General features: G+C 42.9%; 1 protein-coding gene across 3 annotated transcripts in view; it reads right to left on the bottom strand.

Moving 5' to 3' along the window:
• Positions 1-24,896, bottom strand: part of LOC134347997 (immunoglobulin superfamily member 3-like) — a 243,433-nt gene that overhangs the window by 41,067 nt on the left and 177,470 nt on the right. For all 3 annotated transcript variants that reach the window (XM_063050728.1, XM_063050726.1, XM_063050729.1), the window contains exons 4-6: positions 17,315-17,704; positions 11,478-11,879; positions 4,537-4,938 (exon numbers count right to left, since the gene is read on the bottom strand). In XM_063050728.1, coding sequence (XP_062906798.1) covers positions 4,537-4,938; positions 11,478-11,879; positions 17,315-17,704 — 1,194 coding nt within the window. The remainder of the gene's footprint in view (positions 1-4,536; positions 4,939-11,477; positions 11,880-17,314; positions 17,705-24,896) is intronic.

Below are 24,896 nucleotides of genomic sequence, written 5' to 3' on the forward strand. Positions count from 1 at the left end.
ATAATTGTATTCAGCATTCTGCTTAACATAACAGCTAACATTTTCTTGGTTAAGTATCAAGGAAACTTGATCTTGGGTCAGATAAAAATTTAAAATGTAATATTAATGGATTTATGAATAATTTGTTAGACATGAAAATATAATTTTTATTAATTCAGATCCTAAACAGTTTTATATTAATTCACAAGAAAAAATGGTGGAAACTATGGGCACGTTAGGAGTAGCTATCAAGAGAGATCGCATGGGTGAAATCAAAGATGTGAATGTATAAAACAGTAGTTGCAATGATCAAGGAGCTCAATAGCTGGGGGTGGAGCGCAGCGAAAAATGGTCAATATCAAGACTGATAAATGGTGAAAGGGATTACAAACCAGCCCATTTTTATTCCTACTGTCCTGGTTGGTTCCTAGATCCACGCATCTTATTCACTTTTACAGATTTTACACCCTTCCCTCTCCACTGGTTTAACAGTCAGCTTTTTTCATTTTCACACATTTTTCATATACGTCTTTTATTTCTTCATTCTTTGATCTCCACTTAACCATTTCAGGAATCGTTTCATTTCTTCTCATGTTTATTTGCTTGTATTTCACCTCCCTATTACCTCTTGTTTTGTCTTTTCTGGCGAGTTGCTTGCTATGTCTCCCCTCTTGCGAAACGGGGACACCTCTTTCTCCCTTATTAGGGAGAGAGACAGAGAGAGCCTGTGGTATGTCGAATACCGGGTGAACGAGTAGTCTTTGGGGTACTGCAAGTCTGTGACTTTGTTGATGCTTTGCTGCACACTTGAGTGCTCCGTGGGGGGTGCCAATGTTTTTTTTCTGCTGGTGGGGGAGGGGGCATTGTTGCTTTGCTGTTGTTTACATGTGGGAGGGGGAGCTGGGGTGGGCTTTGGCGTTCTAACACTTAACTGTCATTCATTCTTTGGGCACACTCCTCTATTTTCGTGGATGGCTGCAAAGAAGAAGTATTTCAGGATGTCTATTGTATATGTTCTCCAACATTACATGTACCTTTGAAACTTTTGAATCCAGATTTGAAGGGAAGACTTCACTGTAATGCTGCCAAGAGGTCCCAGCAGTTCCTGGGAACTGGTTCATGCCCCATGAATGGAGAACCAGTTATTTGGGTCAAGAATCTAAAGATCCCATTGCGCAATCAACCTGATTCAATCTCACAAGACTGCCAAAGATTTTTAGGAATACATAGACCAGTGAAGATGGTACTTTCCAGAAAGCCTTCAGTAAGGTGTGGTTCTCAGCATTTCACGGTACTTTTGGAGTTTTCAAGGTAGGTGCGCAGTAAGAAAGTGTAAGATGAGCACAAACACCTCTTCCTGTCTAATGTGCAGATTAAAACTGGGTCTGTTCCTAGTTTGTGTGGCGCGTGGACAAGTGGTTAAGGCATCGGTCTACTGATCTGAAGGTTGCTAGTTTGAGCCTCAGCTGAGGCAGCGTGTTGTGTCCTTGAGCAAGGCACTTAACCACACATTGCTCTGTGGCGACACCAGTGCCAAGCTGTATGGGTTCTAGTGCCCTTCCCTTGGACAACATCAGTCGCACAGAGAGGGGAGACTTGCAGCATGGGCAACTGCTGATCTTCCATACAACCTTGCCCAGGTCTCAAGTCATCATCGAAAATCGATGGACAGCCGAAGAGAGAAAGAGTTCCTAGTTTTAGACATTGACAGGGCCTGAGGATGAATTTGAGAGAACAAAAACCAGCTTTCAGGATTCTTTCATCTTTGTCACTAACTTCCTTGAATACATAAAGAGAAACATTCATGTGCACAAACCTGGGCGCAGAGTATTATTTCTTCAGGGCTAACAGGAGAAAGGTAGGAGAGTGGGGTTATTTAGGATGGTTGTTTCAAAAACCCAGATTAGGCACAATGAGTTAAGCAGTACCCTGAATTTTTAGGATTCCATGACGATCAACCCCTAATTGGAAGAACGGAGAGATCTTGGAATACAGATCCGTAATTCCTTGGAAGTGGTGTCCTGGGTAAGATGGTGCTGTAAGAAACGCTCTTGGCACAATGGCCTTCATAATCAATGTGATGAGTGCAGGAGTTTGTATGTTACTTGGAAATTGTATAAGATGTTGGTGAGGCCTAATTTGGAATATTGTGTGTAGTTTTGCTCACCTGTCTATAGGAAAGATGTAAATAAGATTGAAAGAGTACCGAGAAAATTTAAAAGGGTGTTACCTGGACTTGAGGACCTGAGTTATAGGGAAAGGCTGGATAGCTTAGGATTTTATTCCCTAGAACATAAAAATTGAGGGGAGATTTGTAGAAGGTATGCAAAAACATGAAGAATATAGATTGGGTAACTGTAAGCAGGTTTTTTCCACTGAAGTTGGGTGACACTAGAACTAGGGATCATGGGTTAAGGATGAAAGGTGAAAAATTTAAGGGGAACTTCTTCACTCAGAGGGTGGTGAGTATGTAGAATGAATTGGTGGATGCAGGTTCGATTTCAATACTTTAGAGAAATTTGTATAGGTACATGGACGGGAGGGGTATGGAGGGATATGATCCGGGTGCATATCGATAGAACTAGGCAGACTAATGGTCAGCATGGAGCTGATGGGCTGAAGGGTCTGTTTCTGTGCTGTTGTGGTCCATCACTCTATCATTAAGTATCAGCAAGGGACATTAGGAGAGGCAGCACAAACCAGTGGACACAAATCTAAAAATTACACAGGAACTGGGAGATCAAAGGTCTTGTGTGCATTATTATACGTTGTACAGTATGCGAAGGGGCAAATTGACAAAGTGTTTCAGAGACAGTATGTATTTTGGGCTTTACAGAGAGAGGCATACAGTGTGAGAGCCAGGAAGACATGATGAACCTTCATAAAACACCGATTCACCCCAATTAGAGCATGTGTCCAGTTCTGTGTGGGAAAGATATTTCGAAGGAGAAAGGGGTTAGTAGTTGATTCTGGGGATAACTTTAGATACACTGTTAAATGAGAGAAGCTGGGGTCGTTAGTTTTCAAACAAAGAAATGGATCTGATAAAGATATTTGAAATTATGAAAGATCTAGGCAAACCAAAGGAGAGAAATCATTCCTCTTGTGCAAGGAAATAATGTCTGGTGAGGCACTATGAATGGCTCAAAGTTGAACATTCATTGCTCCTGACACACAGAGACTATACTTACTGCTGAGATGCAACCTCAAGAATATTACTGGTCATAAGCAAGAGTCAATTCTTCTCACAATAATCTGAATAAAGTCAATTCTCATCTCAAGGGACAGTGACATTTCAGATGAGATGATGGAGATGGAAAGAAGGAGAAAGAGATATAATGTTTAAATTATGGATTGAGTGACAGGGAGTTCGACCATGACTGATAGCATTGAAATTCATAATGTCCTTCAAAGCTGGTAAGAAGCTTCACCAATGTAGCATGAAGAGGGAGACAACGGGCACTTAGCTGATGTAACAAAACGATCTGTGAACTGAACCATGATGACAATATGACAGAATTATGTTTTGAGGCAAACTGTACTTTATGTCTAGAAGTAAACGCAGGTTTACAAAATATCAACAATCATAGTGTGAGGGCTCAGTAGTTTACCCAATGAGTCATGCTGAGTTAGTTGGTCAGAAGCAGTGTTGAGGTGAGAATTCTGCCTGATATCGCTGGCTTAATTCGTCTTGACTTCTAATTCAAAACGCTGTGGAGTCAAGGCTGATATTGTGGTGCTGTAGTGAGGGAGTCAAAGTCATTGTCAGAGTACTATCAAGGAAGAGTAGGCCAATTATTTCCAGTGCTCTGGCCAGTGTTATCGGTCAATCACTGAAAATAAACCAAACTAACATTGCCGCTTGCAGGTTTGCTGGTTGAAAATTGACTGCCGTGGTTTCAACCTTAAAAATGATGACAGTTCAAAAACGCATCAGCATCCAGATTCTACTGGAAATCAACGTTCAAAATAAATATATTATCAAAGTACATACATGTCAGCATATACAGTACGACCTCAATACATCTTCTTGCAGTCTTTCACAGAAAAACAATGAACTGCAATAGATCAATAAAAGAACTAAGGCTGACAAACAACCAATGTGCACCTGGTATGTTTCGGAAAATATGATCGTGCAACACTTAATTGTGTCCCTGGGCAAGACACCTAGAGCCTGTGAACTATCTCAGTAATTGCTAATTCTCAGAGAGAGAAGGCTGTTAAAATGACAATAAAAACTAAAATGTCTTTTGTTAAATATGATGCATTCAGTGAAAACATGTATGTGAAATGTAACTGGAGCACAATGCAGAGCTCTGTGGTATTAAAAGCTTACAATTATTAGCAGAAAATGTACGGCCTAAAGGATTGGTCACATTAGACAATCCAAATATTCTTAGCTGCAGAATGTTAGTAAGACAGGAGATAGATGATTTAGAAAGTTGAATAGCCCATACTGCACAACAAATAGACAGGGTGCCTGAAAGACGAGACTGCAAACATATTCTATGCTTACTAAGTAGTTCTGTAAATGAATAAGGCAGCCAAGGCACTTACCTGGAGGTTTAACCTTCACCTCCAGAATATTTGAAGATTTACTGATTTTCATCATCCACCGGTCCATTTGATTTTGATGCCACAGTTCTGCGATGCATTCGTACTTTCCTGCCTCCAAGTTACTGGCTTTAGAGACAGCCAGGCGGATGTTGTTGGACGATGTCTTTATTATCGTGGTTTTGCTTTTAAAATGAGCTGCCTTCTCTCCCCATGTGATAGAAGTGTCACGGCCAAATGTGATGATGTCATAGCTGTTGGAAGATTCATTAGGCTGGAATTTCCACTTTACAGATACTAACACTCGAGGTGGATAGTTAGGCTTGATGAAACACTGGAGTTCAAACGTGTTGTTGTAGATCACCAAAGGTGTTCGCGTTATTGCAGTAACACTGAAACCAGTTTCTGTAATCAAAAAAAGTGATTGTGTCAACTTCCATCATATTACAATCAAAACAGACCGTGGTAAGAAATTCAAAACTGCGCATAAGAGATTATAAATCCACAGATTACACTCACTTCCACAGCCTTGCGTCAGATGAAATTAATGTGAATGCGACTAGAACTGATGGAGAACAAGGCTGTGAGTGTTTAGTGCTGGAAATCAAAGGATCATTTCTTTCCTTTCAAACCACAAAAGGTTAACAAGATCTTTTGCCTGTTCTCTCCAAAACCCCTCATCCACATCTTCCTGAAAGCACCCACATGTACGTTCTCTTGGCTGTGTAATCATTCTTCATACTTACACCTAGTCAGAATATTTGACTGTGGCTAGTCCTCAGATAGGCCTGGGTATGTACTAAATCAGCAAGTCTGAAACGCACTTTTCCTTTTTCAGTTATATTACTTGGGGCCCAGAGATTATATTTACCAGATTTCATTATTCTCACTACTATCCTTCCCACACATTCCTACCTGTTATATATATTAGATACTTCAGTAATATTGTACAAATATTGTTTGTTTTAAATAATTCATTACTGGTTATATGTAAAAGTATGTGAATGGCATACATCATTACAACACTACATCTGTTGTACACGCCTCACTAAAGAAACTACGTACACAAGTTTATTCCTGGTCACCCGTGTTTTTCTTTCAAGTAGTTTTATGTTTTGCAGTTACAAAACTTAACAGTGCCGACAAGGAAGTTTTAAATGAACCCAAGATGATTACTTACCTGTTGCAGCACAGTGAGACATTTGAGTTTAAAAAAAAAGAGCAGTGAGACATTCTAGTTTCAAAAAACACAGCACGTGCATCTTTGGGAAGGGACATAGATGGATAAGTTAAAAAAGGTAGAAACGGACAGAATTCATGGGTTCATTAACAAAGAGTACTGGGTGATAATGATCATAAAGTAAAAATAAATCAGAAATGACTGGCTACATTGGAAAGATAGACATGTTCGATTGCACAAATAATAATTGGATATTGTATACTGAGTGAATTGAGCTGTATTTTGAAGCAAATGAAGTAGCCAATGAAAAGGAAGTGCCAATTTTGCTGAGTGCATTAGGTGGAAAGGCATATGGTTTGCTCAGAAGTTTGTCTGTTCCAATCAAACCAGCCAAACTGAGCTTTGCTGATTTCATGAAAGTAATGCAGGAACATTTAGAACCCAAATCATCATTGATTGTAGAACACTTCAGGTTTCACAAGCAGAATAAAAAGGAAGGGGAGTCCATTTCAGCTTACATAGTGATGGCCTTAATGATGCATTGACAGATCGGTTAGTTTGTGGAATCTTGCAAGAAAGCATAAAAAATGGCTCCTAACTGAAGCACAACTCATTTAAAAGAATGGTTGAAATTGCTATATCTATGGAAACAGCAAACAGCGATGCAATTGAATTGCAGTCATAAATGGAAGTGAGTGAGAACAAAATTGCAATGTCTAAACGAAACCTGCCTGGCCCAACAAATCGTATTACCATTGTGGCAGGGGCTCACATACAGCAGACCAATGCAGGTTTAAAGGCAAAACTTACAGAAAATGTAACAATGTAGGACACATACAAAGAGCATGCCCAGCAGACAAAAGTAAATGGACTGCACAGGGAAGAAAAAAAGATTTAAAAAGTCAAGTTGTGATTTCAAAAAGAGCTCTAATCTACACGATGTTGATGAAAAACCTGATAATGTGTGTGACAAAGGACTGAATAGCCTTGAGATTTACAATATGAACACTAACAATAGACAAGCAATATGGCTTACACGAGAAGTGAATGACAAATTAACTAAAATAGAATTAGACACTGGCTCAGCTGTTTCAGTCATTCCATAAGATGAGTTTGAATGGCATGTCTGAACTAAATCCTGCAGATATCCAACTAAGAAATTATTTTGGGGAAAAGAGTATGACATTCGTAACAATGAAATACAACCACCAACATGCCACATTGGGCTTTAATGTGGTAAAAACATGAGGGTCAGCACTGTAGGGTCGTGACTGGCAGAGAGAACTACAACTTGATTGGAGATCCATCCATCATTTACATGCCACATCCCCTGCAATAGAGTCAACTGAAAGTGAATTAAGTACTGGATGATGCCACAGCAGTGTTCAAGGATGGCACTGGAAAACTCAAACATCTCGAGGGTAAAATAGAGTTGAATAAAAATGTCACACCCAAGTTTTACAAAGCCTGTCCAGTTCCTTATACCATGTGTGATAATGTAGCCAGTAAGCTACTACAGATCACCTGATGGATGAAGGAATTCCTTCCAAGGTTGAGTGGAGCCCATGGGCAATGCCAATGGTTCCAGAGGCTGAGTAAAATGGGCCTGCCAGGATCTGTGGTGATTTTAAGGTTATCATCAACCCAGTACTGAAAGTAAATCAATACTCTCTGCCAGGGTAGAGGATATCTTTGAAAATCTTCCTGGAGGAAAATAGTTCAATGAAGTGGACCAAGCTGAGGTTTTCTTACAGATGGAAATGGAGGAACAGTCCAAAGTGTTTCCCATCATGAACACTCACAAAGGGCTTTATTGCTATGAAAGGCTTATTTTTGGAGTAACATCCACACCTGCACTCTGGCAGAAAGCTATGGTCTAGGTACTGCAAGGCTGTCCAGGTACTCAGTGTCACCTGGATGACACCATTGTTACTCGTGAGGATGACAAGGAACATCTCCAAAATCTCAAGACAGTGTTACAAGAATTAGAAAATTATGCACTCAGAGCACAGCCCAGCAACTCTTTAAACCAAGTGTCATACAGTTGACACACTAGAATGCACAAGTGTGCTGAGAAAAATTTAAGCAGTGGTGGATGCCCCAATGCTACAAGACATGTCAGAGTTCCAATGGACAAAGCAGTCCGAGATGGCCTTTTGAAAAGGTAAAGGAAATGGTGACGTCAGACATTATGATCCACATTGTCCAGTGAAGCTTACCTGTGATGCGTCGCCCTACGGTATACATGCAGTCATGTCACATGTTATGAGTGGGAGAAATGAACGCCCCATAGCTTTTGTATTGCACTCCCTTAGTGCAGCAGAGGAAAATTTAACACAGATTGACAGAATGCCCTTGAGTCTGGTTTGGGCTGTAAAACATTTCAACCAGTACTTGTACGGGAGAGCTTACCCTCTTCACTGATCATCAACCACTAGTGTCCATTTTCAATCGATGGAATGGTGTTCCATTAACAGCAGCAGCACGAGTGCAGAGATGGACTCCGTTTTTTGGAGGACACAATTACAAGTTCAAGTTCAAGAGGACAACTAATCCTGGAAATGCTGATGGATTGTTCCATTTACCCTTGGAAAAGGAATTAGCCGAAACTTTACAAAAAAGGACACTCCCCTTGATGTATTCTCCCTAACACAAACCGATAGTGTCCCTATGGGAGAGCTGATCCAAAAGAAAATCAGAAGACACCCCATAACTGTCTGAGGTCTATATGGCCACCTGAAATGACCTGAATATTTCCCCCACTTTTACTAGCGCCGGGACAAACTTGCCCTTGACAGAGGTTTCCTTATGTAGGGATTGGGAGTTGTTGTATCATACAAGCTAAGAGCTAAAGTGTTAAGGGAAGTTACAAGCTGGTCATCTAGGCATAGTTACAATGAAAGCATTGGCTCAAAACTTTGTCTGGTGGCCTGGGATAGATCAGCAGGTCAAGCAGCTTGCCAAGCACTGTTCAGGATGCCAACATTTCTGGAAGGTGCCAAGAACAGTGCCTCTTCATCCCTGGGAATGGCTTGCATTGCCCTGGCAGAGGATTCATATAGATTTTGCCAGACCGTCATGGGCACAAATTTTTTGTAGTAGTGGAATCAGGCACAAAGAGGCCAGAAGTATTCCCAATGGCCTCCAATACAGCCTCACACAACGTTGGTGTATTGAGAAGTCTCCTTTCAAGGACTGGTGTTTCAGAACACTTAACCAGTTACTTCACTTTATTGTCACCAAATAATTGATACTAGAGTGTACAATCATCACAGTGATATTTGATTCTGTGCTTCACGTTCCCTGGATTACAAATCGATAGCAAATATTAAAAATTTAAATTATAAATCATAAATAGAAAATACAAAAGGGAAAGTAAGGAAGCGCAAAAAAAAAACGAGAAACAGGTCCAGATATTTGGAGGTTACAGCCCAGATCCAGGTCAGGATCCGTTCAGATGGAAAGAAGCTGTTCCCAAATCTGGCCGTACAGGTCTTCAAGATCCTGAGCCTTCTCCCCGAGGGAAGAGGGACAAAAAGTGCATTGGCTGGGAGGGTCGTGTCCTTGATTATCCTGGCAGCACTGCTCCAACAGCGCGTGGTGTAAAGTGAGTCCAAGGACGGAAGATTGGTTTGTGTGATGTGCTGTGCCGTGTTCACGATCTTCTGCAGCTTCTTCCAGTCTTGGATAGGACAACTTCCATACCAGGTTGTGATGCACCCTAGAAGAATGCTTTCTACGGTGCATCTATAAAAATTAGTGAGGGTTTTAGGGGACAGGCCAAATTTCTTTAGCTTTCTCAGGCAGTAAAGGCACTGGTAGGCCTTTTTGGCAGTGGACTCTGCTTGGTTGGACCAAGTCAGGTCATTTGTGATATTGACCCTGAGGAACTTAAAGCTTTTGACCTGTTCCACTTGCGCACCACCGATGTAAATCGGGTTGTATGGTCCGCTACTCCTTCTGAAGTCAACAACCAATTCCTTCGTCTTGCAGATGTTGAGGGATAGGTTATTGTCTTCGCACCATGCCACCAGGTTCTTAATTTCCTCTCTGTACTCAAACTCATCATTACCCGAGATGCGGCCTACAGTTGTTGCGTCATCAGCAAACTTATATATTGAGTTCGATGGAACCAGTGATAATGGACCACAGTTTGTTGTGAAACAGTTTCAGCCACTCCTGAAAATGAATGGAATAAGACAAATTACATCGGCATCATACCACTCAGCTACAAATGGTTTGGTGGAAAGGTTTGTCCAGAGTCTGAAGAACACACAGTGAGCAATGCCAGCAGAACACATTACACTGACACTGAATCAGAAGCTTGCTAATTTCCTCCTTGCATATTACAACCTAGCACACACCACAGCCCACAATTCACCAGCCATGCTGTTCCTGGGTTGTCCCTTGCACTCATGCTTGGATCTCCTCAAACCCAATCTCAGAAGGAGTGTGCAGGACAAACAGCGGAGACAAATTGAGGGCTCCTCAAACAAGGAGGTTCGATGTTTCATTCCTGGACAAGCAGCCCTGGTGATGGACTACAGAGGTGATTAAAAATGGGTATTGGGAAAGGTTACGGACAGAACTGGACCACTCTCCTACACAGCAGAGAATGTGTTTGGTATCATCTGGAGACGACACATCAATCAGCTGTGGAGAGCAGGATCCACTGTTAGAGAAGAAAGATGCCCAGAGCTGTCAGAACCACTTCCTGCAGTCCCAGAGTCAACTCCTACAACCTCAATGCAGGAGGACCCAGAACCTGAGATTGTTTCAAAGCCACAAGTCTCACCTGCCAAGCAGAGTGAGCCCCATCCTCGTCAGGAAAGATGTTATCCCACAAGAGTAAGAAATCCTTTAATCCTGAATGGGGTAATTTAAAATTTACTGTACTGTGTATGGCTACATAGTAGTTGTACTAATACCATTATATATTTAAACTGAGATGCATTCTGTACTGAGTTGGAGTTTATAGCTAAGTAGGGAGGTGTGCTGTGTAATATTTCAGTAATATTTGAGTAATATTGTAAAATATGTTGTTTGATTAAACATTGATTGTTGTTACATAAAACATTACGGGTTACATCTAAAAGTACTTGAGTAGCTCATGACATAATGCCATAACCTCTCATGTGCTCATCTTACTAGAAGTAAAGTGAAACTAGACACGTTATTCCCAGCTCCGTGATTTTCTTTCGATTACTTTTACGTTTTGGAGCTACAAAACACAACACCAACCACTGCTTGGAACCTCAAGGAAAATTCACAGCTGGTTATGAAACAGCTGACAATGAGGTCGGCAAAATAATCACCAGGAGTTTCCTATACTAACTTTTGTTAATCACTGTTGGCCAATACTTCCTGCTAGGTTTTTATGTGACAAAAAGGTATGTATATTTGTGATAAACTATGTATTAGTTCCTGAAAAAGTTCGCCACTGTGTGCTTGTCATCATCATAATGTAGTCAACTCTGTAAAACTTGGTTTGTTTTGATTAGATTTCAGATTAATCAGAGTCATTTCCATCTTTTTTTTTTAAGTTCTATCATATTATTGTTTCCTCTTCTAAAGGGAGCTTACCTGCATAATTATCAGTTAACCAATTGTCATTGCTTAATACCAAAATAGTCTGCTCCCAAGTCAACACAATGATCTAGAAAATCTAGGTATAATCAAAACAGTTTAACTTTTGACAATCAGGCACTAACTAGAGGAAAGGACAGAAAGTCTTCTGTTCTTGGGTTTTGGCGCAGGCACTTACCAAGGGGAGTAACCACTGCTACAGTGCGAGCAGATTGTTTTCCAATTCGCTGCCAGTCTCCAACCATATTTGTGATCCACTCAGCCACTGTACAAACGTACACTCCGTCATCTGATACTGCTGCGTTGTGGAGTTGGAGCATGAAGGAACCTGGCTGCTGTTTGACCAACCTGAGGTCTCCGCTAGCGCCACGCTTCTGATAGAACGTATTCGTAACTTGAGTCCCATCCTGGTGCAGGCTGATGATATCCCTGGCCTGTCCCCGTTTGCTTATTAACTGCCAGGTGACAGAGAGACGACTGTGATTTCTGATTAGTGAATGGATGTTGCAGAAAAACTGAAGCATCTCACCCTCCAAAACCTTGGTGGTGTTACTGGTAACGGTGACATCCAAACTACTTTCTGTAGAAGACAAAATGCCATTAGTACAACTGGTAGTTTCATAGAATGATAACTAAGAAGGTACAAGGATAAGAAATGGAACAGGAACAGCAGCAGGCCAACAAGCACTATGAACCTTCTCTAACATATATTATGATCATGGCTGACCTATTACCTCAGCATCACTTTCTAGCCTTATCCCCAAATCCCCTTAAAATTCAAAAATTTATCAATCTGCTTTGTGATGAGCACAACGGTTGATTCTCCATGGCCCCTCAGGATAATGAATTCTAATAGATTACCAACCCTGGAGTGAAGAACAATTTCCTCATCTCACTCATAATACACCAATTTTGAAACTATGGTCAACAGCCCTAATTTTTCCCTGCATCAAGTCTGTCAAATTCTTCAAGAACTGTGTGTTTCAGTGAGGTCCCTCTCATTCTTCCCAAACTTTAGAGAACACAGGCTACTCAGTCTTTCCTCACAAATCCTACCTCCCTCCCCCATACTTCGAATCAATCTACTGAATCTTTGTTGCACTCCCTCCACGCCATGCTCATCCTTTCTGAGGTAAGGTGGCCGAAAAAGAACACTATACTCTTGGTCCAGTCTCACCAGAGGCCTTGTACAATTGCAGTTTGACTTCCCTACCCCAGTAATCAAATCCTCTTCTAATAAAGGCTTTGGAAGATGATAACCATAGCATTCATTATCTCAAAAGCAACCTCTTTCAAAACACTGTGATTTCAAACTGACTGAAGCGGCAAAATGGCCATTACAGAGACTTGGCTGGCACCAGAGCAGGAATGGATTCTCAATATTCCTGGATTTCAGTGCTTTAAAAGGGATAGAGAGGGGGGAAAAGGGGGAGGAGGGGTGGCATTACTGGTCAGGGATACTGTTACAGCTACAGAAAGGGTGGGTAATGTAGCAGAATCCTCTTTAGAGTCAGTATGGGTGGAAGTCAAGAACAGGAAGGGAGCAGTTACTCTATTGGGAGTATTCTATGGGCCCCCTGGTAGCAGCAGAGATACAGAGGAGCAGATTGGGAGGCAGATTTTGGAAAGGTGCAAAAATAACAGTGTTGTTATCATGGGTGACTTTAACTTCCCTAATATTGATTGGTACTTGATTAGTTCCAAGGGTTCAGACGGGGCAGAGTTTGTTAAGTGTGTCCTGGATGGATTCTTGTCACAGTATGTTGACAGGCCGACTAGGGGGAATGCCATACTAGATCTAGTACTAGGTAACGAACTGGGTCAGGTCACAGATCTCCCTGTGGGTGAGCATCTGGGGGCCAGTGACCACCGCTCACTGGCCTTTAGCATTATCATAGAAAAGGATAGAATCAGAGAGGACAGGAAAATTTTTAATTGGGGAAGGGCAAATTATGAGACTATAAGGCTAGAACTTGCGGGTGTGAATTGGGATGATGTTTTCGCAGGGAAATGTACCATGGGCATGTGGTCATGTTTAGAGATCTCTTGCAGGATGTTAGATTGCAGGATGTTATGTGTCCCGGTGAGGAAGATAAAGAATGGTAGGGTGAAGGAACCATGGATGACGTGAGGTGGAAACTCTAGTCAGGTGGAAGAAGGCAGCATACATGAGGTTTAGGAAGCAAGGATCAGATGGGTCTATTCAGGAATATAGGGAAAAGCAAGAAAGGAGCTTGAGAAGGGGCTGAGAAGAGCAAGAAGGGGGCATGAGAAGGCCGTGGCAAGTAGGATAAAGGAAAACCCCAAGGCATTCTTCAATTATGTGAAGAAAAAAAGGATGACAGCAGTGAAGGTAGGACCAATTAGAGATAAAAGTGGGAAGATATGCCTGGAGGCTGTGGAAGTGAGCGAGGTCCTCAATGAATACTTCTCTTCGGTATTCACCCATGAGAGGGAACTTGATGACGGTGAGGACAATATGAGTGAGGTTGATGTTCTGGAGCATGTTGATATTAAGGGAGAGGAGGTGTTGGAGTTGTTAAAATACATTAGGACGGATAGGTCCCCGGGGCCTGACGGAATATTCCCCAGGCTGCTCCATGAGGTGAGGGAAGAGATTGCTGAGCCTCTGGCTAGGATCTTTATGTCCTAGTTGCCCACGGGAATGGTACCGGAGGATTGGAGGGAGGCGAATGTTGTTCCCTTGTTCAAAAAAGTTAGTAGGGATAGTCCGGGTAATTATAGACCAGTGAGCCTTACGTCTGTGGTGGGAAAGCTGTTGGAAAAGATTCTTAGAGATAGGATCTCTGGGCATTTAGAGAATCATGATCTGATCAGGGACAGTCAGCATGGCTTTGTGAAAGGCAGATCGTGTCCAACAACCCTGATAGAGTTCTTTGAGGAGGTAACCACGTATATAGATGAAGGTAGTGCAGTGGATGTGATCTACATGGATTTTAGTAAGGCATTTGACAAAGTTCCACATGGTAGGCTTATTCAGAAAGTCAGAAGGCATGGGATCTAGGGAAGTTTGGCCAGATGGATTCAGAATTGGCTTGCCTGCAGAAGGCAGAGGGTCGTGGCGGAGGGAGTACATTCAGATTGGAGGGTTGTGACTAGTGGTGTCCCACAAGGATCGGTTCTGGGACCTCTACTTTTCGTGATTTTTATTCACGACCTGGATGTGGGGGTAGAAGGGTGGGTTGGCAAGTTTGCAGATGACACAAAGGTTGGTGGTGTTGTAGATAGTGTAGAGGATTGTCAAAGATTGCAGAGAGACATTGATAGGATGCAAAAGTGGGCTGAGAAGTGTCAGATGGATTTCAACCCGAAGAAGTATGAGGTGGTACACTTTGGAAGGACAAACTCCAAGGCAGAGTACAAAGTAAATGGCAGGATACTTGGTAGTGTGGAGGAGCAGAGTGATCTGGGGGTACATGTCCACAAATCCCTGAAAGTTGCCTCACAGGTAGGTGGGGTAGTTAAGAAAGCTTATGGGGTGTTAGCTTTCATAATTTGAGGGATAGAGTTTAAGAGTCGCGAGGTAATGATGCAGCTCTATAAAACTCTGGTTAGGCCACACTTGGAGTACTGTGTCCAGTTCTGGTCACTTCACTATAGAAAGGATGTGGAAGCATTGGAAAGGGTACAGAGGAGATTTACCAGGATGCTGCCTGGTTTAGAGCGTATGCATTATGATCAGAGATTAAGAGAGCTAGGACTTTACTCTTTGGAGAGAAGGAGGAGGAGAGGAGACATGATAGAGGTGTACAAGATAATAAGAGGAATAGATAGGGTGGACAGCCAGCACCTCTTCCCCAGGGCAGCACTGCTCAATACAAGAGGACATGGCTTTAAGGTAAGGGGTGGGAAGTTCAAGGGGGATATTAGAGGAAGGTTTTTTACTCAGAGAGCGGTTGGTGCGTGGAATGCACTGCCTTAGTCAGTGGTAGAGGCAGATACACTAGTGAAGTTTGAGACTACTAGACAGGTATATGGAGGAATTTAACGTGGGGAGTTATATGGGAGGCAGGGTTTGAGGGTCGGCACAACATTGTGGGCCGAACAGCCTGTACTGTGCTGTACTATTCTGTTCTATGTTCTAAAATAATGTTTATATTTTTAGAATTATAGCCAGCTGGATTACTATTCTACTGTTAATCAATATAATATAAAAATTACTGAATCTGATTTGTATTTAATCTGATTTGAGCAGAAGCTGCCTACTGTACATCTGGTGATGTTAATTCCTTAGGGCCTTGGTAATCATGACAGGGTTTGTCTTAAGCAAAATGTTTTGAGAATGCCAACTAATTTTTTTTAATGCCCATTTTGATTGTTTTGATGGTATAATCTTACTGTAGATTAACCTTGCTTTAAATTTTTAGGCTGAGCTACAGAGTTTCCACTTTTCTTTGCTTGAAGACATGACATCATGGGTTGGCTACGTTATTTTCAATGCTTATTGAAAATGACAAAAAAAAATTCCTGTGTTTGCCTTCTGGTCATGCCATCCTGAATTATTTCCTATAAAAAGATTTAACTTCAGATTATAGGAAGTGCAGAGTTACCAAAAGAAACTGACTTTTGCATTGACCATGAATAAAAAATGTTGGAAAGAATACATTAATGTTACAGATGAGTGAATACCTTTTCATCTTCCCACAAGGACACTTCACTTTCAATTCCCTCTTCTAAGCAGAAAGAGGATATGGGACAAAAACTTGCTATCAGCAATGTTAATCTGGCATGCTCATTCCAAATTCTACTTTAACGGAGAGATTAACTTGTAAAAAAAAAGATTGTAATTTATTGTAATGTTGTAATTATCACAGAAAGGGGAAAACTCAGGCAAGAGTAAATACAACGATAATCCAGCTGTCTCCACACTGTTCACAGTGTAATTTTAATTTTAACTGCGCTGAAAAATTGGAAACTGAATTGCAAATGAGTAGCCCTTGAATTGAGGCAATTAAAACTGCAGGTGGAAGAAAATTGCGGAGGCTTCCACGCTCTGTGCTCTGCCATTAGTCCAGACACTGATTTCACGCTGTCCTCTTCACGTCATACAACACTTTGGAAAACAGTAGCTTGAAGCATTCTCATCCCAACAAGCGACTCTAGGCACAAAGTACATTCACCATTCTATTCATTTCTTACTGAGGATCCATGTACTTTCAAGTTTGAAATCTGGTGTTAAGTCATATTGTAGTGCTGCTTTAGTAAATCCAAATTATGATTAATTTTGGAGAAAAATAAACAAACGGAAGTTTGTTCACTGGTAGCATTGGTTAGTGATTACCAGTCAACCAGTGAGGTCAGATTTTATTCATGCCTGCATGAGTAATGCTTCTGACAATAGCATTTGTCAGGCAGATGCAAAACTGTTGCAGACAGAGTCAACACTCAGTAGTCAAAGGCATGTCATTCAAAATCAAAAGAGCTTGCAGCAATATATACTTTGGAGTGGGACTGCACTATGACAGCAAAACTAGAAATATAAACAGTTCCAAAAATACTTACTTCTGTTACATCTTTATATGTTATTCTTCTTAGAAGAACAAACTGGGCCCAAAGATGCCCTTTGTTATGTTATTAAAAAATGGGTTGGGTCAAGAAACTGGTTTCTTGTAAAAAGGTATCAGAGATAAGAAAAGCTTATGTAACCATGAGTGAGATTTTTGTTTTTCTTGTACAGATAGAGTTTTGTCACTTAGCAACACTATCTTCACACTGCTGGGAGCGAACTTGACAATATGAGAACTGTAAATTAACTCTTTGTTTAGATTATTTGAATTTAAAGTATGAGATAACAGTAACTGCAGAGAAAGACTGTTTCTGATAAATTACACTTCAACTGGAGGCAATGCTGTATCTAATCAGCTTCTTCATCTGTGCAGAAAAGGGATACAAAAAAAATCTGGAGTCCTCCAGCTGTTATTCCTGGCTACCAAAATTTTACATGTTGATAATACTGCGAGTGAGAATTAGAATTTTTTTTAGACAGTTACTTACTGACAGGCTGAACAATGATCAAACTTTTACTGGATCTGTTTGTGTCTCTGGCAATGAAGTCTCCTGTCACTGTTCTCTCTTGCTCAGTGGCCCGGCAAAGGTATTTTCCGCTATCTTCCAGCTGAACATGGTAGATTTTCAGCAGATATGTTGTATCGGTTTCTTTTGCAAACTTTATATATCCCAAACGTTCTTTGACTGTGTAGTCAGCATGGATTGTTGGTACAGCATTGCGGCCAATGTTGGCAATTTGTGTACCATTATAAATCCACAATACTGAGAAATATCGGTCCTGTATATTTTGAGCTTGAATGACACATCTTAATTCCATGCTGTCTCCAGCTGTGAAGACTTTCCTGTTGTTCTCCAAGTGAACACTGAAGCTCTTATCTGTAACAGAGCATAGATAACGTTACTGCTTGGGAATACTGTGCTAAGAAATCACGACTAAACATGAAACCCAAAACTGTTGCTTAAATCTTCAGCTTCCCTTCTGAGTTTCACAAATTTTCCATCTTCCTCTTAAAAACTCAACTCTTGCTGACATGGTGCATTCCCCACACTGGGTACTCGTTCACCCCTAACAAGCTCGGTGAATGTCAGCAGGTAGTTTTCCTAAAGGCCTACTGGTTCAATATGTTAACCTTGTTTCTCTTGTCATAGATACAGTCTGATCTGGCGTGTTTCTACTTTATTGTGTTTCCATTTCAAATCATCAGCATCTGGAATATTTATTCTGATTCCCTTCACAGCAGACACACTGATTCTGTCTACATCTGGAGACCGTCCAAACATAGTAACCAGTGAAAGCCCAGAGATAGCAAGAGCAAAATGAATGTTCTCTTCACTGGATTCATACTGTCATACAACTCATGCCTTTTGGCCCTCCTTGTCCACACTGACCATCGGGTACCCCACTATGCTAATCCCGTTTACCAGCACTTGGTACCAACACTCTACCTTGGCATTGAAAATGCTCACTCTAATGTATGAGATGAAGAGACCTTGAAGGTGATTCCATGGGTTGTGGGAACAGTTCAGTGCTAGGGTGAGTGAAGTTAGCCCCTCTGGTTCAACACCCTGGTTGTTGAGGGGTAATAACTATTCTTGAAACTGGGGGTGTAGGTCCTAAAGCTCCCATACCTTTATTCTTGGTGGCAGCAGTGAGAAGAGAACATGGCCTCTCTATCTGGTCTGTGGTATATGGCCTGTGACCACATAGATTTCTCCTTGGTGTTTCCAGTTCCCACCCTCATCCCAAAGACGTGCATGTTTGGTGGGTTAATGGCCACTATCAATTGCCTCTAGTACATAGGCGAGTAGTAGAATCTGGGTAGGGTTTATAAGAATGGAAGAACATTAAAAAAATTAGGAAAATGAAGGATTGATGCAAGTTGATAGTATGTGCAACTTGATGGGCTGAAAGGCCTGTTTCTATGCTAGATGACTCTCTACTTCTAAAAGACTCATGATTTTGAAGAATTGTGAAGCTGACTGGAATGGGCAAATTGCTGCAATCCCTCAGTTCTGTTGAAGTCAAAGTTAGACTCAAGGCAGCGACAACCATTGTAATATCTTTTTGATGCTTTGCATCATATGTGACTCATGAGTGGAGAAGTTTGGTGGACGAAAGTCATGGAGGCAGCTCACCCGCTCTTCTTGAGCACTGTTATAATTGTTGCTCTTTTGAAGCAGGTAGGAGCCTCCGACTGCAGCAGTAAGAGATTGAAGATGTCCTTGAACATCTCTGTCAACTGGTTGTCACAGGTTTTCAAAGCCCAACCAGGTACACCACCAGGGTTTGAAGCCTTGTGAGGGTTTACCCTCTTGAAAGATGTTCTGACATCAGCCTCCAAAACAGAAATCACAGTCTCTCTGGATGCTGAAGGGACTCGCACTGTGTGGTTTTATTCTCCCTTTTAAAGCATGCAGAAAGGCACTGAGCTCAGCTGGGAGTGAAGGGTTGCACGCAGTCATGTTAGGTTTCGCTCTGTAGGAAGGATTGGGCTGTAAACCATACTAGAGCTGACATGCATCTGATTTTATTTCTAACCTCAATCGGAACTGTTGTGTCACTCTTAAAATAGCCTTCTGCAGGTGTACCTAACTTAGGGTATAGTTCTGGATCACAGGACTTGAATATCATAGATCTATCTCTCAGTAGACAATGAATCTCCTGATTCGTCCATGGTTTTTGGCTTGGATATGTCTGGTATGTTCTCGAAGGCACACACTCATCCACACAGGTCCTGACAAAGCCAGTGACAACTATGGCACATTCATTTAGATTCAGAGGATTGTCCAGTCCATTGACTCAAAGCAGTCCTGTAAGCGCTTCTCCACCGCCCTTCACCATACTTTCCTGGTCCTCACCACTGGCATTCTGGTCTTTGGTCTCTTCCTATATGCTGGGAGTAGGACTACAGCCAAGTAATTGGGACAGCACAGTAAGCATTCTTGATGGTGGTATGATCGTGGTCATGCGTGTTGGTTCCTCTGGTTCCACAGGTGATATGTTGGTGGTAGTTGTTCATAGACTTCTTCAAGCTGGCCTGGTTGAAACCCCACCATCATAGGCAGCAATGTATGCAGTTTTATGCCTGCTCATAACGTTGCTCAGCTCCTCTAGTGCCTGCCTGACATGTGACTGAAATGGAATGTACACCATTACCAGGATGATGGGGGGGAAACACCCTCGGCAGATAAAATGGACGACATTTGGCCGCTAGATGTTCCAGGCAGGTGAGCATGATGCCCCACGATGTGTTAATCATAAAGCATACTCCACCTCCTGTGCCTTTAAAATTCTGAGCTGTCCTGTCGTTGCAGACAATGGTGAAGCCATTGGGCTACAGCACTGTGCCCGAAATTGCTGGCGTGAGACGCGTTTCCATAAAGCATAGTACGCAACAATCTTTCTCTGAGGTCCTCAATTTTGTTTTCTAGAGACCGTACATTCACCAGCAGGGTAGAGAGCAGTGCAAGTCAAAGACCTTAGTGCTTCAGTTGTACATGTAGACAGGGGCAGTGTCCTCTCTGCTGCTTTCTTAAAGGGGATCTGCACTCATGACCAGAGTCTGCCATTTGAGGTTTGTCAATTTTGAGTATAGATAGATATTTTTAAAAAACGTTTTAAAACAATGCTATTTAATGAAGTTCCCATGGCTGTGACTGTGGATGTCAGCTGTAGCAGTCCTAAGCGGGAATACTTGATGACTCCCATCGGAGCTGCACACAAAGAGTTGCCACTTAATAGTGAAATCTTACCAGAAATTATTTATTCATTGATTCTATTGTGTTTCTTTGCATTTACTCTGCATGCCTGCAAAAAATGAATCTCAGGGTAGCACATGGTGACCTATATGTACGTTGATAATAAATTTACTTTGAACTTTGAACAGGGAGAACATGCGAGTTCCACACAGACAGCACCTGAGGTGAGGATTGAACCTGAAACTCTGGAGCTGTCTGGCACCACCTCAACTAGCTGTGCTACAGCACTGCATATCCTCAGTATTCAACCTCAATGACATTTTCCCAGACTAACTTCATATCCTGTGAAACTATGAACATCCAGAAATCTGTCATTTACTGAGCTTCCATAGCTCTGTAGAGTTTTCAAAGATTTATCCCTGCTGCGTAAAGGAATTTCTCATCTCAGTCTTAAGTGACCTTTCCCGTATACTCTCACTGTTCCCTCTAAGCTGCATGGGTACGCAGCTCTGCAGTAACTATAATGTTCCTGCGCACATAACTTTTGTTGCCACACATCTGGAACTTTCTTTTACATAATGTCTCATTAAAATGCTGCGCAGTTTTCAGGCCGTGTACAAATTTCCTGCTCAGAGCAGTGGCTGGTCTGCACAGCTATATAAAAAAATGAGGGAACATTGGTCTTGGCTCTGATTCCAGGTGTCTTCTCAGTGTTACGTACCCCGTAACTGGGTTGCCAAACCAGCAGAAATGGATCACTCAGTTGGAGTCTGGAGTACTAGAACTAAGAAAGTTTTATTAAAGAAACAAGCAACACAGTAATCGAAAGGATAATAAATGCAACAATTCAACAATGATAACCACACATGTGCACAGAATTAAGATAACAGCATCAATCAAGCTCTATCGTTGTCTAGGGGTAAATGACCAATTTCAAAATGACTCAAAGTTCAGTCCAGTTAGTAGTTCAGTTCGCAGTAATCGTTGCCATGGCGATGGACAAGGTGGGGGAAGAGAGACATAGAATAGGAACAACTCATCATTCAGCACAGCTTCACTCACAGACCAGCGAGATTGCTCACGAGCAACTTTTGGGCGGGTCCTTGGTGATGTCACCTGAGGTCACCGACTGTGACCCCTCCTCCAGATGCGGTCGATCCTCTGCAGTGAACCCGGCACCCAGGCAAGGGCGGACACACACCGGGTTCCCGCTGATCGTACCTTTCCACCCTGGTCGTTGTCTGGTACTTCTCACCCACTCGTGAGAAGCGTACCGCTTCCAGGGTCTCGTTACCTCGGGTGGCGTGTGTGTCGTCTTAGCGAACCTGTCCCTTTTTATCCCCCTGCTGGGGTATCGCCTGTCCATCACTTCAAACAGTTCAGGGTTCAAAGGGGGGAGCCGCTCCAGACAGCTCTCCCTCCCACATCCCTTCATTACACATCTCCAGACGCTGCTCCATTGTTCCTTATCTCTTCTTCCCCTGAGGGCAGGTGGCAGACCACTTGCTGATGTCACTGATGCTAACCCAGGCCAGCAAACATCTTAATTTTATGTGTATTCTCGTAACATCAGCCATACGAAGCATTTTCCCAAAATCCAGTCTATAAAGATTGTACAAGTTTCAATGAGATTACTTAAGTCTTTTAAATTCTAGCGAATACCAGCCTGGTGTACGCATATGGTACCTCTTATGGCAAACCTAGCAAGACAGGAACCACTTTAATAAATTTTGCTGCATTCCATCCCTGTCAAATATAAGCCTTGTTTTTAGGTAAAGAGACCAAAACTGTGCATAGAATCTGAATCAGGTTTATTATTGCTGGCATGTGTCGTGAAATTTGTTAACTTAGCAGCAGCAGTTCAATGCAATACATAACAGAAAAAAATTACAGTATACATATATTGAATAGATTAAAAATCGAGCAAAACAGAATTAATATATATTAAAAAAGTGAGATAGTATTCATGGGTTCAATGTCCATTTAGGAATCAGATGGCAGAGGGGAAGAAGCTGTTCCTGAATCGCTGAGTGTGTGCCTTCAGGCTTCTGTACCTCCTACCTGATGGTAACAGTGAGAAAAGGGCATGCCCTGGGTGCTGGAGGTCCTTAATAATGGACACTGCCTTTCTGAGACACTGCTCCCTAAAGATGTCCTGGGTACTTCGTAGGCTAGTGCCCAAGATGGAGCCGACTAAATTTATGACCCTCTGCAGCTTCTTTCAGTCCGGTGCAGTAAGCCTCCCCCACCCATTCCAAACAGTGATAAAGCCTGTTACAGTGCTCTCCATGGTACATGTATAGAAGTTTTTGAGTGTTTTTGTTGACATACCAAATGTCTTCAAACTCCTAATGAAGTATAGTCGCTGTTTTGCCTTTTTTATAGCTGCATCGATATGTTGGGACAAGGTTAGGTCCTCAGAGATCTTGATACCAAGAAACTTGAAGCTGCTCACTCTCTCCACTTCTGATCCCTCTATGGGGATTGGTATGTGTTCCTTCATCTTACCCTTCCTGAAGTTCACAATCAGCTCATTTGTCTTACTGACGTTGAGTGCCAGGTTGTTGCTGTGACACTGCTCCACTAGTTGGCATATCTTGCTCCTGTACGCCCTCTCGTCTCCATCTGAGATTCTACCAACAATGGTTGTATCATCAGCAAATTTATAGATGGTATTTGAGCTATGCCTAGCCACTGTCATAAGGTGGGGTGGCTGTGAGCGGACCCAAGTGCAAGACACAGACACTGAAGTACTAGGGACGGGACAAGGATACAGGGCGATGGCAAGGACATGGACAGGAAAACCAGGAACCTGGAACAGGACTGGATAAAAGAGCTAAGAGCCCGGGCTTGGACTCCGAGCCAGAGACCGGACAAGTACCCAGTACCTGGGTCTTGCCTCTGACTCTGACCCCAGAACTAGGCAAGGACGAGGCTTGGCAGGCAGGCAGGACGAGGCAGAAATCTACAGGCTTGAAGCTTGAGGCTAGAGACTAGAGACTTGGCTCGGCTTGGCAAGAGGCTAGAGACTAGAGACTTGGCTCGGCTTGGCAAGAGGCTAGAGCCTAGAGACTTGGCTTGGCAAGAGGTTAGAGACTGGAGTCTTCAGGCTCGAGGCTAGGCAAGAGACGAGGCTTGAGGCGAGGCTTTAGACTGGAGGCTTGAGGCGAGGCCAGGCTGGAGGCTGGAGACTTGAGGCGAGGCCAGGCTGGAGGCTTGAGGCGAGGCTGGAGGGTGGAGACTTGAGACGAGGCTGGAGAGTGGAGACTTGAGACGAGGCTGGAGGGTGGAGACTTGAGACTTGAGACTTGAGGCGAGGCTGGAGGCTGGAGACTTGAGGCAAGGCTTGGCAGGCTCCTCCTGGGCAGGGCGCGGAGCACCTGGGCTGGGCGCGGTACTCCTGGGCAGGGCGCAGATCACCACCCGACAGAGACAAAGGACAGGAAGGAACAGAACCAACCTCAGGTAACGGCAGGACGGCCTAGCTTACCTGGGCGGAGGCTAGGGACAGGAAAGGAGCTAGGGATAGGAAAGGAGCTAGGAACAGAGTAGCCCCCGGAGCAGACAGCAAGAGAAGGCAAGGCTACTGGCAAAGCAAGGCAAGACGAGAACTTCAGGTGAGGCGAGAGTTACCGGCAATACAAGGCAGGGCTTCTGGCAAAGCAAGGCGAGACAGAACTTCAGGGGAGGCGAGAGTTACCGGCAAGACAAGACAGGGCTTCAGGTGAGGAAACAGAAGGCAGGGGAAGGGATACAAGGACAAGAACAATCCAGCAACCACGCCCTGATCTCTGAAGGTATTAATGCAGCAGCCCCGACGAGAATCAGCTGCCTCAATTAGCTCAACAAGGAACAGAAACAGGGTAGGTAGGAAAACCTGGAGCAAGGGTCGATGGACCGGACCGTGAACTGGAATATGGGCTTCATGGAGCGGATTATGGCAGCCACACACACAGTCATGGGTATAGAGAGAGTAGAGCAGTGGGCTAAGCACACACACCTGAGGTGCACCAGTGTTGATCGTCAGCAAGGAAGAGATGTTATCACCAATCCGCACAGATTGTGGTCTGCCGGTTAGGAAGTCCAGGATCCAAGTGCAGAGGGAGGTAGAGAGGCCCAGGTTCTGCAACTTCTCAATCAGGATTGTGGGAATGATGGTGTTAAATGCTGAGCTAAAGTCAATGAACAATATCCTTGGTATTTGTATTGTCCAGGTGGTCTAAAGCTGTGTGAAGAGCTATTGAGAGCATCTGCCATTGACCTATTGTTGAAATGGGCAAATTGCAGTGGATCCAGGTCCTTCCTGAGGCAGACATTCAATCTAGTCATGACCAACCTCTTAAAGCATTTCATCACTGTAGATGTGAGT

This window comes from Mobula hypostoma, chromosome 6 (assembly GCF_963921235.1).
Source record: "Mobula hypostoma chromosome 6, sMobHyp1.1, whole genome shotgun sequence".
Lineage (NCBI taxonomy): Eukaryota > Metazoa > Chordata > Chondrichthyes > Myliobatiformes > Myliobatidae > Mobula > Mobula hypostoma.